This window comes from Colius striatus, chromosome 1 (genome assembly GCF_028858725.1).
Source record: "Colius striatus isolate bColStr4 chromosome 1, bColStr4.1.hap1, whole genome shotgun sequence".
Lineage (NCBI taxonomy): Eukaryota > Metazoa > Chordata > Aves > Coliiformes > Coliidae > Colius > Colius striatus.
Genome location: NC_084759.1, coordinates 95,986,174 through 96,003,533, shown reverse-complemented (window position 1 = coordinate 96,003,533; position 17,360 = coordinate 95,986,174). Strand labels below are relative to the sequence as shown.

General features: G+C 39.7%; 1 protein-coding gene across 5 annotated transcripts in view; it reads right to left on the bottom strand.

The window, feature by feature from the left end:
* The window catches only part of URB1 (URB1 ribosome biogenesis homolog), a 64,246-nt gene that overhangs the window by 35,372 nt on the left and 11,514 nt on the right, over positions 1-17,360 (bottom strand). For all 5 annotated transcript variants that reach the window (XR_009819220.1, XM_062001914.1, XM_062001929.1 and 2 more), the window contains 10 exons: positions 17,049-17,174; positions 15,141-15,271; positions 13,814-14,009; positions 12,451-12,588; positions 11,898-12,071; positions 11,080-11,230; positions 9,292-9,414; positions 5,040-5,152; positions 3,753-3,872; positions 281-397 (listed from right to left, as the gene is read on the bottom strand). Coding sequence is in view for 4 of the 5 variants with exons in the window: in XM_062001914.1 (XP_061857898.1) it covers positions 281-397; positions 3,753-3,872; positions 5,040-5,152; positions 9,292-9,414; positions 11,080-11,230; positions 11,898-12,071; positions 12,451-12,588; positions 13,814-14,009; positions 15,141-15,271; positions 17,049-17,174 (1,389 nt within the window). In the remaining variant the exon portion in view is untranslated. The remainder of the gene's footprint in view (positions 1-280; positions 398-3,752; positions 3,873-5,039; positions 5,153-9,291; positions 9,415-11,079; positions 11,231-11,897; positions 12,072-12,450; positions 12,589-13,813; positions 14,010-15,140; positions 15,272-17,048; positions 17,175-17,360) is intronic.

Sequence of the window (17,360 nt, the reverse complement as noted above, 5' to 3'; positions counted from 1 at the left end):
AGCTAAGTGCTACCCCCCACACACAACTCTCTATCCTTACATCAACAATGCTGTAATAACAACTTATCTTTCTGGATTCAATTTTCTTTCAAATCATTTCCCCGTTCTCCCACCCAAGACAAGAAAGATGGCAGCTCTGTATGAAGAACTACAAACACTGTTTTTCTCAGAATTCATTCACTGATCTTCGACAGGTTTCTCAACAACAGCTACAAAATAATTAGTTTCCATTAATACTATTCTTGGCATTGTTTATCCAGCTAATTTGAACAGTTGTTACCCTTTCCAAAAATTGAATCACTGCTTCCTTTTTGTCTTCTTTTATATTATCCAAGTGTTCCAGCCAAACTGAAAGTTCCTTCCACGTGTACTCAAATACTCCGCTGTCACGTAAAACCTGTCCAGAAGACCAAGGGGAGGTGGGAGGAGTGTAAAAAACCAAAACAACTACAGTACAAAACCGAAAAAATTTAAAAGTATACTTTTTTTTTGTACAGCAGCTTCATGTTTTCTTCTTCTTGGAAAGAAAAAAAAAAGATCAGGTTGATGAAAAGAAGTATCAGTTATTCTTTTCTTACCCCATCAGTTCATGAGGCCTTACTACCACTCACTAGGCCCACTCTAACTGCATAATGGAGAGTAAAACTGAATGGTTTTTTTACAACAAAATTTCCCCAGACTGTATCAACTGGGCTTAGTGCAACTACAACTAAGGCCTAGTTGCTTCATCAGGGCTGTTGTTTAACTGCTCTCTCAGCTGTGAGCAGTAAGAGGTGAAGCATGACTTATGTTACAGCTGAGGAATGAAACCCACCGAGCTTTGCTCTGCCAGACACAGTGAACAGTGCAGATAAAGGGCAAGCAGCAGCCCTGGAGCAGAAAAAGGAAGGCTTTAAGAATGACCAAGGTAAGAGGCAAAACATGGCTTACTCTCTCACAACTGAGAAAATCATCTAAGAGCAACTTTTTTCTGCTTATGCCTTCTCAGAGACTCTCCTCATCTCACCTGCTGTCCCCAGCAGAAACCCAGTACATCTCCACTTGCTCTTGCCCTCACAGTGACCATGTGTATAGAGTAGAACCATATGCTCCCATTCAAATATGGTGCAAACATTGACCAGACTGGCCAGTGAGCATACAGTCATCTCACTGTGAATGTTCACGCCCATGCATTTGGATTACAACACTTCTCCAAGTACTCAGAACACAAGACCCAAGCATGTGCTGGGGCAGTGTGCACCAGAACCAGAGGTCATCGAGCTACCTGCAGTGCTGATCACTGCAGCTGCTGCTTCATCACTCAAGGCCTACGGTGCAAGGATACGGAGGAAGAGAGACAATTACATCACACAGGCACATCCAGGGCCAATTCATCTTGCTGGTGCCAGCCTGCAAAAAGTCTTTTTTGTCAGACAGCTTCAACAGAGCTAGCGTGTCCCCTGTCCCATCATGTGCTGAAACACCAGATATTTCCCCTGAAACAGGGCATACTACAACACTGTCTCATACATTGGCAGGGACTGTCCCCCTTAGGCACAAAGGTAAGTGCCATGATAAAGGCTAATACGCCTTTCAGTCCAACCATGTCGAGTCCTTCTGTTGCCAGTAGTCAGCCAGCACAAACCCTACCAAGGTCAAAGTTGCCTGGAAACAGAAAATCCATTCCTTCCACCTCCGTAAATCTTATTTTTATAATTTCAGAGAAGCAGGCTACACTGCTTTAAGAGGGTTGTAAATCTTTATATCATTGCAGCAAGAAAAAAAAAAAAAGTGTCATACCCTTAAAAACAGCCTGTGGAAGGCTTTTGAAAACTGATGATGTAATAAAAAGAAAAAAACATGCTAAATTAAGCCTAAATCAGACTACTCATGCTTAAAAGAGTTGGGCAGATGGGTAAACAGTCAAACAGTGGGTTGTGACCACAGCAAGGTCCAGAGAGAAGTGTAGGCATACTCATGGTTGCTGTGGGAAGTGAGGTAGACACAATTTTACCATAACCAAGTAACAGACATTAACATATTTAGATTTTTTTTCCCCACTTTCATGCTCTCTAAATTCAGGCCCTTATCTGAGGCACTTAAATTAGGAACTTGGAGATCCTATGCTTTTCTGTAAAAAAGGAAGGAGAAGAGGAGAAGGAAGAATGGTTGCCTGAAGGACAATCCATAGGACACGTGATTTGAACTGCACAATGTCAGAACTCTCTTGCCCCTCACTCTCAACACAAGAAAACTTGACCAGCTTTCTAACTCTGGCACCTACCTTAAATGACTGTAATTATGTGGGAGGAATCTGTGCCTTTGTTTCTCCTCACACCCAAAATACAAAGGAAGCTATCACAGCTCATTTGCTGTACATTTGCTCTGTGTACAACACCACCAGCAGCTATGCAAATAACAAAGACAAAATAACAAATCTGACAGGGTAATTCATTTAAAGAAAGGAAAAAGAAAAAAAGCATTCACTTTAAAATAATTAACTATTTTTGGCAGGGTCTTGAAATAGAAATACACTTGCAGCTGTCATGAAAACAGGCAGGAACAGAATGTGAAATCCCAAAACATGCCTTCCGATTATATGACACTGTGTAGAAAAATAAGCAAAACACACTCATTAACATCTATTCTTAGCAGCCTTTCTGCTGACATAACTGCCCTAACTTTACTGCTCCTGTACTCTCTTCAAAGAAAATAAAATGGACTGAATCTAAAAGAGGAAACAAGAATGAGTCAGGCATCCCACGACTCCACTCAGCAAAAGAATCCCAATACACTAGAAAACCTCTACTGGGTAGCTTTCGATTGAGATATTTATTACTGTGAGACAAAGTTAACTTGACTTTTATCCTTTGTAGATATCAAGGACAACTAAAACCTAATTCAATCATTGTAACTTTGGTTTAGTGGATTGAACATTATAGTTGCACCCTGTGATTGAAGCTAAACACAGAAATTAAAACCACAAAGCTTTATACAAACTTGTATGCCACTATTACTATGGGGAACTGCACAAGGAGCCCCATTCAAAGCTTAGAACAGCTTTTGGGATTTTCTGTTGTCAGGGATAGTTGTTTGGTTGGGTTTGTTTTTAATGTAGATCTCTGCCTCTACTTATATAACTAAAAGATGCACAGTTTTAAAAAGATATTGAGAACAACAGCCACTAGTGCCTTTATGAGAGTTACAGTTGCTCAATACTTCTGAAGAGTCGGCTAACTTACTTGAACGCATTAAAGGAGATTTAAATTCATTTTTAAGACAAAAGTGCTCCTTGCATCAGACTGTCAAAACCAGGACTATTTTGCAAGGCCAGAGCAAACTAGCTAAGGCTTTAGGAAGGCTAGAGTGATGAAGTACAGATTCAATAAATGAGGATAAAAAGAAAAACCAGAAGTAACCTCTTCTTGATCAATGTCAAGACCTTTGCAGGTACAAACTATGATGTATTACAGTATTGGAACTAATTTATCCTAGGAGGGCGGGCAAACATTAAAGACACTTTCCTTACTATTTCATAAACTGTTGCAGTAAATTCAGATGACAGCATTTCTTTTCTAGTTAGCTAATAGGTAGTTATCTGACAGCAAATTCCAACAACAGTCAGAGAAAACAGTCAGGAAAGAAGACTGTTGGCAACACAATTATGCAGTAAAGGTGCATTATCTGCTTTAAGAAAAAAACAACTTACAATCCTGAAATTTCAAACCACTGGGATATAATGACTATCCTGATGTTACAGATCAAATGCTTACCTTGATGATCAGTTTTTTGGTTGAAATTTTCAGATGAGAATGGTTACTTGTAACAAACATTTTCATCAGTAAATAGAATACTGATTTTTCACTCGATGCCTTCTCTGTCTCAGAGACATCCTATAAGAAAAAGATGTTCAATTTCCCCTGGAACAGCAATACTGTGCAGGATTGTGTTGTACTAAAGCAGTTACATCATAAAAGTATATTATTTTATAGATCTGCCCAAAATACCAAGGCCAAAAATGAATGAGATCATTCATACTGCTTTGCATTCAGTAGGCCAAGAAGATGAATACAATGTTTTGGAAAGTGAAGGAGAGTAACAGAAGCATCAAGTAATACAAGTGTCCAAGGTACAGCCATTTTCCTCCCCAATTATTCATTCTACTTCTGTTTTTGTTATTCCCAGGAATTCAGACTTCCTACAAGTATTGTCTGAATAAGAAATATAATCTTTTAAAATACTGATTCCCAGAGATCGGGAAAACAATGTCAGTCATAGGTATACTGAACACAGTCTGAACATCAAATGATAATCTTTCAGTCACCTTCCCTGGTTTTCTCACTGAGTTGCATTTGATGTCTGTAGTATTGCCAGATTTGGCTTTTATCCTTTCAGTTAAAACCTGTCTATGCTGGAAGCGCAAAGCCACAAGCAAATACTTTAGTGTCTTTGCCCATTTCCATGTTTTCCTCCACTTGCTCTCCTCATTTTTCCTTTATGGCCCCCAAACTGCAGAGGACAGAACATCTCATACAAGGCAGGGTCACAGTCACATCACCCATGGGTCTCTCTGCTTCCTCTCAAAGCTATGCCCACTCCTTTCTCCAGATATCAAAAGCAGGCTCTCTTATTTTACAAGGCTGCAGTAAATAAGAGAGCAAGTGCCCCAAAGGTTTCCAGAAATTACAGAGAGGAGAGACAGCCTTAACACATCAGAATCTTCCCTGTGAACTGTGGGATGGCTCCCACATAGGTCATTTCCTTGGTCTGGAATATCAGGTTTTCCAGACAAGTGATAAACCAGCAAATTCTCACTCATGCCTCTCTCCAAAGACAAGAAGGAATCTTGTCCAGCCTTTGCAGGGAGGCAAAAAAAATATGTCCTTGTAGAAAAACTTTTCAGCTTAGAAGGGATTCTGTATTAATGCTAAGACTGTAATTCCTACTGGTTTTATAAAAGGATCATCTCTTAATATGGCTAGATTGGGACTAGTCTAAAACCAGGCAGATGTAAGGATCTGAGGACAACAGGCCAAGGAAACAGTCTTAAAGTCTCTTACCTGTACTCTGAACCAGGCAAATTTATTTGCAGGAAGTTCCAAAGCCACTTTCAGTATATGGTGCTGCAGAACACGAGGGACCTCCTCCCGGAGGCCCTTTTCAGTGACAATACCTGAGATTTGAAAGCAATACAATCAACTTTATTTTGGTATGTTTTTGTGAGATTTCAGTAACACTAATAATTTAGGGTTTCAAACCACCATCATGAAATAAGCTGGCAATCCACAAATCTTCATACCATGAGACCTCCATATCTGTAATTATGTTTGGTCAACCTAAGACTGGAATCCAGCCCTCAGAGGGGACAGTCTAACAGCTGCCCCTGGCACAAGCTATTGCTGAAGCATGGCAATAAAAAAATCTCACCTATCAGTCTTGACAACTCTGAAAACCTGTGGCCTACAGGAAGTAAAGAGGATGGATAAATTCTCTATTTTGGTCTATAGTTTAAGTCCATTAACAAATCTTAACATTTCTATGTTAATATGTTTATATCTATATCTATATCTATATCTATATATATTTGTTATGTTGATGGTAGAGTTCAAGATCCTCCGTGGAAAAAGCAGGACACCAAGCCAGGTTGTAGCCGTGGACTTCAGGTGAGCTGACTTTGGCCTCTTCAAAAACCTGCTTGAAAGAATCCCATGGGGCAGGATTCTTGACGGTAGGAATGCCCAAGCAAGCTGGTCGATCTTCAAGCACCACTTTCTGCAAACCCAAGATTAGTGTATCCCCACAAACAGAAAATCAGGAAAGAGAAGCAAAAGGCCTACATGGATGAAAAAGGAACTACTGGAACTACTCAAGGAGAAGAAATAAATCTACGTAAGGTGGAAAAAGGGCCTGGCTGCTTGGGAAGAGTATAGGAACATTGCCAGAGTATACAGGAACAAAACCAAGGAGGCCAAAGCCCTTTTGGAATGAAAGCTGGCAAAGGAAGTAAAGAAAAAGAAGAAGGGCTTTTTCAAATACATCAGCAGTAAAAGGAAGATAAGGGAGAATGTGAATCTGCTGATGAACACAGAGGGTGTCCTGGTGACGGAGGATGCAGAGAAGGTAGAACTACTGAATGCCTTCTTTGTCTCAGTCTTCACTGCCAAGGCCGACCCTAGGGAAGAACAGAAGACTTTCCCTTGGTGGATGAGGATGATGTCAGAGACTTGTTGGGCAAGCTGGACACCTGCAAATCCATGGGACCTGACGGGATGCATCCACAAATGCTGAGGGAGCTGGGTGACATTGCTAAGCCTCTCTCCATCATTTTTAAATGACCATGGAGGACTGGTGAGGTGCCTGAGGACTGGAGGAAGGCCAATGTCACTCCATTCTTCAAAAAGGGCAAGAAGGAGGACCTGAGAAACTACAGGCCATTCAGCCTGACCTCCATCCCTGGAAAGGTGATGGAACAACTCATCCTGAATGTAGTCACTAAACATGTGAAGGAAAAGACGGTTATCAGGGAGACTCAATACAAATTCACTAAGGGGAAATCCTGCTTAACCAATCTGAAAGCCTTCTATGAAAACTGGCTGGCTAGATAAAGAGAGAGCAGTGGATGTCATACATCTTGACTTCAGCAAGGCTTTTGACACTGTCTCCCACAACATCCTCATAGGAAAGCTCAGGCAGTGTGGCTTGGAGGAGTGGACAGTGAGGTGGATCAAGAGATGTCTGAATGACAGAGCCCAGAGGGTGGTGATCAATGGCACAGAAGTGAGTTGGAGGCCTGTAGCCAGTGGAGTTCCACAGGGATTGGTTCTGGGGCCAGTTTTGTTCAATATCTTCATCAATGACCTGGATGAAGGGACAGAGTATACCTGCAGCAAGTTCTCTGATGACACCGAACTGGGAGGACTGGCTGATTCCGCAGAAGGCTGTGCTGCCACTCAGCAGGATCTCGACTGGCTTGAGAGTTGGGCAGAGAGGAACCTCCTGAGGTTCAACAAGGACAAGTGTAGAGTCCTGCATCTGGGAAGGAACAACCCCATGCACCAGGACAGGCTGGGGATTGAGCTGCTGAAGAGCAGCTCTGGAGAGAGAAACCTGGGAGTCCTGGTTGATAAGAAATTAAACATGAGCCACCAATGTGCCCTTATGGCCAAGAAGGCCAATGGCATCCTGGGATGCATCAAGAAGAGTGACGCCAGCAGGTCAAGAGAGATTCTTCTCCCTCTCTACACTGCCCTGGTAAGGCCTCATCTGGAGTCTTGTGTCCAGTTCTGGGCTCCTCAGCTCAAGAGGGACAGAGAACTTCTGGACAGAGTCCAGCGCAGGGCCACCACGATGATCAGGGGACTGCAGTATCTTCCTTATGAGGAAAGGCTGTGGGAAATGGGGCTGTTCAGCCTGGAGGAGACTGAGGGGGGATCTCATTAATACTTACAAGTATTTAGAAGGTGCATATCAAGAGAATGGGACATATTTGCTACAGGTAATGCAGCTTTACACATGTGTCTCTCTCTACATTACCTTTACCATCTGCTACAACGACTGCTATGGTATAACTTCAGAATTATTCACCTCACAGGTGACAAAGCTGTGCAGAGACCATCACAGTATTCTCCAAAAGCTGATCTGCCCACACTTAACTCCAGTTAAGTACACACAGAGATCAGCTGCATAGAGCTTTGCTGTCAGTGTGCTTTCCATAGTCTGTGTGGTATTTTTGTGGTCCACATAAGAGAGAGAACAGTATTTTTTTAGAAGTCACTAAAAGTCTAATCAAATATAAAACCAAACAAAAAACTTGTACCATTCGTTTCAAGAAATTGCTATAAGGTAAAAAAATATGCTGCCTTTGGAGTGTATGTTTCAGTCAGGGTGAGGGGAAAGGAACAACAGAACTCTTAAGCTTGCATTTGAGAAAACAAAGTTTCACAATTAAATTACACCATCATTGTTGCCCTATCATCTTCCATTAAAATTAATATCCAGGCTCACTTCGTTACATCTTTTTATGAGAATAATGCTTTATTTTCCACCCTGCTCAACTTTACTGTTTCATACAGTAACAAAACATATAATCAAAGAGATTTCTGCCTCACAAAAAAAAAGTGTCCTGCCTTTTTTCTATTTTGAAGAAAGCAGACCAATGCAAGAAATAATGGGATAAACAGAGTATGTGATTTGGTGAGTCACCAAGTATACAAACCAATTAAATATGCTTTGACAGAGGGAGGAAAACCTCATGCATGAGACAGTTGATTTAGAGGAGGGTTTTGTTTAAAGCCCCTTTTTTATCCCTGACAGACTTTAATTAAGGCATTTACATAACTCCCATCCTTACACATCCCAGACCTGCCTAAAACAGATAGTTGCTGTATTTTGGTGGCCTACAAGCTCGTGATGGCCCACAGACAGCAATGACGTTCAAACTACAATTCGCTTTCTCCTCCAGTCACATTTTTAAATGGCTGTATTTATTGTCCCACAAGCTGTAATTGGAGGATCTTGCCCACAGCCCATAATTTGTGGCTCATCATCCTTGCTGCATAAAGCAGGTACAGCACGTCTCTGTTTATTTCTGCTGTATGAAGAGGAATACCCTCTGTGAACATGACATCAGAGACAAAAATACAACAATATTGCTGAAGTGCTTCCTCATATAGATTTTCCACAGGAGATAATACCACACAGAACACCGTTCTTCTCCCCACACACTGCCAAACCGTGACAAAACAATTCAAAACACAGCAAATGGAAAAAATACTGCAGTGACAAAAGATTTTTCCAGAGGAGACTGGTAAACTGGTTAAATGCTTCTCCTCCACCCCAAACTTTCTGTCAACTATGCTGTTAAAAAACAAAATCTGTATTATTGTATCTAGTAACAGTTTGGAAGTAACTTACTTATGTTGGATTGTAGGCATAGGTCTAGAATAATTGCAAACCCCAATCTCATTAAGAATTGAACATAAGTCTTCCTCGGAAACGTTAGAATTAAAACTCCGTAAAGACCAAATATTTGCAAGAATATGACACACAAAGAGGAAGACTGTAGCACACCCTACCATTTACAACTGAGTGTGGCAGAGTAGATATGGAACTTAAGAGGGCAAAGTGCCAGAGGGCTACAGAAATAGCAACAATAAATGCCAACACAATGAAGAAACTAAAATGGATTACTTTTAGAAAACAATTCTTTCTCTTATCTACACAAAAGACTATCTATACAGAAAAGCAAACATTCCCTTCTGCTGTGAACCAGCCAGAGAAAACATGAAGGTAATAGAAATACTCATCACATACCTTTTAGTAGCTTGCTAAAATCAAAGGTGCTCTGTGCTACCAAGTGGGGCACAACCTTCTGATAAAGGCATATGACCTGAAGCAGTGCTGCTTTCAGAAACAGCGTCTCAGCATCATCTGAACCTAAACAAAATGTTTATATAGTTAGTTACTCCTTCCTTCATACCAAGAGCACACAGTGTAGCATCTGCATTATCCATCCTGAGAATTACTGTGTCTCCAATAGACTTGCCTACAAAATGACATTCTCTTCCTCACTAACAAGAACAAACATAAAAAAACCCCAATGATGGAATCGAATCCCCAGTTTCCCTTCACAGCATTCCTGTGTGAATATTTCAAAAACTAGATCAGCTTATTTAGTGCTTAAATTGGCAGTTGCCATTTCTAATCTGATTTGACAATGCTAGGACATATAAAAGAAAATCTCAATGTTTTAACACTCATTATAAGAATTCAGTTAGTCCCACTGCTGTTTAATTTGAGGCTGAACAACAGAAAAAAAAAAAAAAAGAAAAAAAAGAGAAGGTTATGGTCTTGCTGAAGGTTTCCAGGGACACTACCTTAACCTAATGCCAGGTAGGTTTGAGTGGAGAAGTGCAGGAGACTGTACACTAATTTGTTACCAATTTATTACTTCAGTTGAAGGTTTCTTTCTTTTCCCTCCCTCTTACAAAATCATACTTTCTCAACGTGACCTCTTGGCAAGAGAAAGACAACAAGTATCTGTATGAGAGCGACACCAACTTCAGTTAAGGTAGTTGTTTACTTCTTAGGAAAAAATCTCTCTCAGCAGCTAAATATTCTTTTAGTTTATAACATGAGGACGCATAAAAGCTACTTGTTATCCAGTCATTAATGAAAGGAAGTAAAATAAATGAAGGCAGCCAAAACCTTTTTTTAACACCCACTATTTTTCCTGTTAACTGGGTCTCCCTCAGGGAGCTATGAAGAACTGGATGGAAGCCATGCATAAACTTTGTCTTTGTTTGCAAAAGTCTCGACTCCCACTAAAAAAGAATTCTCTAGTGGCCACAGTGCAAATAAAGATGTAAAAGGTGAGCTGAAAGTATCTGATATGGTTTTATCACTCTAGTAGGCAGAGAAACTACTGCTATAGTATTTTAGGGATTAGCTGCTCCACTGGTTTCAGCAGGCACTCAACTACTAAAGAGCCTTGAAGTGTCAGCATTGGCACTATTTTGCTGCCTAAACCAGACTTAGAAGGACATACTCTGTGTTCCAGGAAGCCTCACTGTGGAACATGTCCTGTGAAGGACATGAAACTGGTTGCAGATTTATCTTGAGTCTATAAGAAAAACATCGCAAGCTGCTAGTCAAGCTACAGAGTAATAAAACTTACAGCTTCCTGCAATGAGAGTATGAAAGCAAGTCCTTCAGGAGGGACACTGGTTTTGAGAGAGGTTTTGAGAGAGGACATGGTTCTGAGCATCCAGGTTTAGGCAAAGAGGTTGGACAAGATGATCTCCACAGGTCCCTTCCAAGCTCAACCACTCTGTGATTCCATGACAGCAGAAAGTCAAACTGCTTAACCTCCTAGCAGCAATGGCAGCCTATTTGTCAAACTGTGTTCCTAGGAGATTCTGATGTTGATCAGAATTAAACTACCCGAAGAACTGAACAAAGCAAAGCTGAATATTAAATGTAAAATATGTACAAGTGACACCTGGACTCTGCTGAAGTTCACAACCCTACATGTGATGAGGATTTCACAACACTGATTCACTTATACATGTAAGAAGAGGTAACTCCACCTGCTTTGCCTACCATGCTGTTCAGCAACTTCTGCTGCCTCAGTCATTGCCTTCACAGTGGAGATACTACTTTCCCTTTTCTCCTCTTGGCCATCATGGTGCTCTCTTCCTTGCTTCAGAAGGGACTGCCAAACAGCCACTATATTGTTCATGTCTGGTAAAAGCTAAAAGCAGAATGAGTAAGTTGTAATAGCTCTCCTGCATGAGACAAAGCTACTGTGATAAAAACACTGACAACTAACAAACAAACACAAGGTCTAGCTGCTCTTCACAAAGGTTGTAACTGACCTAGAATGCAATTAGAAAAAGCTCTGAAATAGCATACTTCCACTTCTGCAAAACATAAATACTGCAATGAAAATCTTACTGAAAAACTTTCCTGTGAAAAATTTATGTTTGGTTCCTTCATCCTCATGGTACATTTTCAACTCAAGTGTTGCCTTACCTAGTAACTTCTAAGCAAACTCTGCTGGCCACAATTTACTTGAACCAGAAAGAAAATTTGCTTCCAAGCCTACTCTTGAAATTCATTTGCAGCACAACAGCTGTCAATGTTACAAATTTGTCTCACAACAAAATTTGATTTGCATTTCCATCACCCAGCTGTATTAAGAAATGTAGTCTACCACCATGCCAGTTGTTAACACCTTTTAATCCACAATCTTCCTCTCCCCCTGCCAAGGTATAATACCTGTCCTTCGCCAGGTATTATATCCTGGCACCTTGGTCAACAGCCACTTGGGGAGAAAGCAGAGAGGAGTAGTTATCTGCTGTAAAATGACTTCATTCTATGACTCTATGTTAGACCCCTATTTTCTTTTTACTTTGTACCTTGCTGATGGCTTCTCTGTACAGCTGTATGAATTCTTGCATCATTGACAGTGTGTAGATTTCTGACTTTTGCCAAGTATCTTCATTCAGACAGTACTCAATGTTCTTCAAGGCCCTTCTCAGAACCATCGATACAAGTGACAGTATGCTGTGCTTCACTACTGTGCTGGGTAACTAGAAGAAGGAAGTTGAATTAATGACATTTCAGAGCTTCCTGAAACTTTGCACATAATCTGTACTCTGAATAGATGTTAAAATTTGTTAATTACTTAATTATTTCCTAAACCTTGGCTTGCAGGAAAATATCTAGGTCTTCAGATTTCCAGCTTAAACCACTAGAGAGTATTGGCAGAACTGGTGCCTGTGAATGGCTCTTGGATGTAGTATCAGTGAAGTTTAACTCATTTTCCAGTGCTTACTCAGATTTATGATGGGATAGACAATACAAAATGCAATTAATTAAACAACTCAAGAGACTTCTTGTATGATCACAGACTTAGAGAGTACTAACTAGGACAGAAAAATCTACTGAAATACTACAGACTGCACTTACATTTAGTCCTTGAGTGAACATTATTTTATTGCACACTGCCGGGACTGTTGTTACCATCACCATAGAAAGCAACCTGGGAAGTGGAATAAACTCTGAAGTCTTAAAAGAATTGGAGATCTCGGGTTGAGCCTCATAGATCTGAAATAAAAATAACAATTTCATCAACATTGATGTAGCCCTGGAGATAACAGCTTTTTCTGGAGAGCATTTTACAGAAGAGTTTTGACTTGTCATTTTTACACAGAAATGCTAAAGAGCAACCTCTAGACTCCTATTCACTAAACTGATCATCTGTATGTGACCTGCGTTCCTGCTAAAGGCCATCTGTTTTCAACAGAGTACAGATCTTACTGTCTCTTGAGAGACAGTAAGAGATCTTCTGTCTCTTTGGCTTAAAATGGGCCAAAGAGACAGAAGAAGACTCAGAAAAGACAAAAGGTGTTTCTAGCTGAACTTCAGTGTTGCTGCATCTCATATCAACGTGACATTTCCCACTGCTTCTTATGCCAATTCCTTCTTTCCCAGTTTAGGTAAATGTTTATACAGCCTCCTGCTCTGAGAATGGCTTTTTATCAAGTGACCTTCCAACTCACTCTATGTCTACACTCATTTTCCTCAGCACCCAGAGAAAGCAGGATGTCATTTACCCCCCGCTCCACTTACCATTTTCAATATTTAACAGCACCCTGTTGCTTCTTTCCTAACATACCTAGAGTAACTGATGGTGTTATTTCAGAACCACTAAGTCCTTCCTGTTTAGCTAACTTAAATCTCAGACACCTAACTTTCCCACTGCTGGAATGATTTGTTTTTAAAATCATAATTTATGAAATATTGTGCCTGTCTGCTTTCTAGTGATTTTAATAAACTCTGAAGCACCGTGCATTTACAGCTGTGAACATAATACATCTTCAGACACATGAATTTCCTCTGATACAGAACAGCTGCTACTGAAACAAAAAACTCCACTCCCTGATCCTCAACTTAGCTCCTCTGAAATCAATGAAATCTGTTCCTTCTCACAAGGAAGACTTCAACTAAATTCATTAATTCCGTCAGTTTATACGTAAGATGGCCACACGACAGGCTGGCTAGGCTCTGTACCCAAACTGTAATGGATTTTACATAGGAATAGCATTATAATATCTATCTGTAATAAAAGCAACCAAAGGCAGACTTACCAATCTACTACAAAGTTCCTTGGCTTGGTAACTTTTCCATGGGTCAGGAATGTCTGACTTTACTGTCTTTCCTACTACAATTTTGTGTAAGTCTGCATTACTGTTTAACAAAAACTAATTCAATTTCTACAGGAAAAACAGTACTGGAATTGCATCTTTCTGTGGATCATTCACAGTCTTACCTTTCTGACTAACTTCATATTATCCATCCAAGCAGACTTCAGTCGAGGAACAAAGGAATATTGGGTCTCCTTAAAGTATCTATTCAATAAATCTGGGCATACTTTAAGAACATTCACCAAGAGATCAGCAACCATTTCATCTTCTGTTGCAGTTTTTAAACCAAGCAGAAAGCGCAAAAGCACCACATTTCCTCCCCTGTGGAAGACAAAAAAAATACTTTAAAAAAGAAATCCTTATGTTGTTACTTTACATGTAACTCTGCAATTCCTCTAACTGTTGCTGGGGTAAATTCAAGGCAAAACTTCTCACATTGCTGGCAAAATTTCTGAGTTTATACACAGAAGAGAAGTGATTGAATTTACTTACAGATTTCCTGCATGACAAACAGTAATTATTTTTAATTAAAACCACAATGTGTCAGAAATATTCTAACCAAACTTTACAAAGCTAAAATTGTAAAATTAAAATCTTAAAATTAAACTTAGAAGCATATTCTGTGGTTGTGCAGTCCCTTTTGGTTTTTTACATATTTTGTTCTATATGTCCCTAAACAAAGTAAGAATACTGCTGATGCCAGAGGAACACTAGTTAAAATTTTGCTCAAAACAAGAAACAACCTGCTGTAGCACCACTCAGTATTAGTACCTGCTACTGTAATCTAGTACCTTAACGTGACGAAATATAAAGCCATCCTATGAGAACTACTCCACGGAAACAGAAAAGTATCAATTATTTTCTCTGTCAGCTATAATCTTAGTGCACACATATTTTATCTAGTTAGCAAATAGAAACAGTAGGGCAAATAAGTATTTCCAAATTAGGTGTTGCAGGCTGAATTCTGGCACTGTGGAAATCAACTTTAGCACTTTGCAAAAATCTTGGATAAACCACATCTGTTTCTACAGAATGTAAATTAGACTAGGTATTTTAGCCCATCTGTTTAACACTGCAGATTTTATGCCTTATTGTTACATCAAAAAAATCTCCAGTTGGAAAATCACACCTTGCAACAAGAGACTTTGTCTCTAATTATACAGTGAGATGGCTCAGAGAACACAACCACTGCCTAAGCCCCTACAAAGAGGGCAGCGCACTTTCTACTCCAGGATGCTGAGGAATAAGGGGATCCAACAATTTCATCTTAGGAAGTTAAAAATAAAAACAATAAAAAAACCCAACATATTTCTTTTGTCAGACGCAGAAGAAAAAGAGATGGAAGCAGAACTCAGTAAAGTTAACTTGCAAAAGCCTGGTTAACTTGCAACCAAGGCCTGTCTTGTTCTTAGCACAAAGCTTACATACAATTTCAGTTGTTCAGTGACTTACCTGCCAGATGTTCCAAGACTTGGATCATGGAAAGTTATGCCATGTTTCAGAGAGCAGCAGAGGTCCATTAAGAAATTATGAACAAGTTCCCGTACCACCGTCTTTCCCACCTCCTCAGAACCTTGAGTCACCTACCAAAATTAAATAGTAAAAAAAGCATATGATTTTTTGTATCACAGAAGAAAATCTTACATCAATTTCACCCTAGATTTTCTGAAGTTCTTTTTTACAGGAATGCTAAAACGCAGTTTGGCTTTTGTTCAGATCAACAAGAGAAGCTTCCATTTATGTATGAAACACATTCAATATTACAATAATTTTTGTTTCAAGGAATGCAAACCTCCCAAAGTTAAGCACATATCTACTATATAGTGTTTTACTGACTTAGGGCATTTGCTAAGACAGACAGGCAGGAAAACATAAGAGAAAAATCAAGTTACCGGAAAGTAGTGACATAAAACTTAAGATAAATTGGTCAAGGCCATCCTGGGACTTCGGAGTCAAGGATCTAATATTTAATCTGTATTAATCAACTTTCTAAAAGGTGAGGTTCACTATGAGAAAGTTCACAAAAAACTCAAAAAAAAAAAATCACTGAAGTCCTCAGCATAAAGTAAGTGAAACAAGTATGGTTGAAGGGGTTTATACCAATTTGGTGGAAGATGTAACAACTTTAACACAGAGCAAGAAATATGGATCACTCACAATGCACTGAATATGCCAATGCTTCAAGGAAGGTGTGATATCAATGCCATTACAGTCATCATACCAAAAAAATGAGTGACCAAACATGCATGACAAGCAAAACCAAAAAATAATCAATATTCCATTAACCTTTTACATCCAGCACAACTCAAGATCTGTACGAATGAGAGGTCCCTCTTGACAACTGTGGCTGGGAAACCACAAATCATATGTGTCACAAAGACTGCATGAAATTCTAAGAATATAAAATTACTCAAAACTGAAATGCATGTTTATGAATTAGGGTCATAGATTTGCATATCTCCAAGCAGACACCTGTTAGAAACGGGTCTCTTCCAAAACATGTTTACAGTATATAAGGATTGGAATGGCACAGGCATAAACATCCACCAGAGGAAGCGTAAGAAGGCAGTTGTTCAGTGTTAGAAGTTTTCAAGAAGAATGGTTGGGCTTCTAAAGATCAAGTGTTAATCAACACAAAAGTGCAAAGTCTGTGGCCAAAACCCAGTGGAAGTATAGAAGTCTGTCTACTGCTCTGCATAGGGTTTACAACCTTACATATTCCCACAGTGAAAGGGGGGAAAAAAAAAGGGATTCCATGATGAAGAAAAAGTTTTAAAAGCAAAATCATAAACTACTTATGAGAAGATGACAAAACATCTGCAGTACTAACACAGACACCAGCTGCAGCCCTGATCTTTGCCTCATTTATGACTTTAGGAATGTGATTTCATGGACCAGTAGAATCAGTAAAAAGCTCAACCCTCAGAAATCCTGCCAACCTCTCAAACTATGTAAGCTGGAAAGGCTGGCAATCAAATTGGGAGTTTAGCTCTCATATTAGACCAGTGTGTAGGATGGGAGTGAGGTATGTGGTAAGAACATCATTGCTGATACATTCTCCTATAGGGATAGAAAAACGTCCAGGAAATGGAGTACAGTGCTCGCACCCAAAAGACTCATTTCTCTGGTTAACAGATTTTTCTGGTTAACAGATCTGCACTACCCTTCTCCTCAAGCAGTGAGAAGCAGCAGAAAGTTGGAGTTTCTTTTCAAGAAGCCTCAGCAGATTCATGTTCTTGAGCTTATCACGGTTAGAGTAACTGGAAGCTATTTCAAACATGTGGGCTACAACAGGGATGGGGAAAAAAAAGCAAAAAGGCATGCAAGACCTAGGAGTTTGAAAGAAATAAGTTACCAGACCTTGAAATCCCCAGGGTTGACATCAGTAATGCCATTCCACCGGTAAAGTGAAGCAATATGAATCAACACCTCTGCGGTAAAAAAGCGCACCTTCTGGGTTTTGGTGATACTTTTATTTTGAACTACCTGAAAACAACAACAAAAGAAAAAAAAAAAATCAGAAACATACACAACTGCTATTTCTTGCAAGTTATCACAAAATAACAGCACATTAGCAACAAACTTCATTCTTCTAGTACACACAGAGCTCGTACTCCTCACTACACCAGTCAAAAGGTTTTTGCCTGTCCTCTTAACACTTCTTTCGTATGA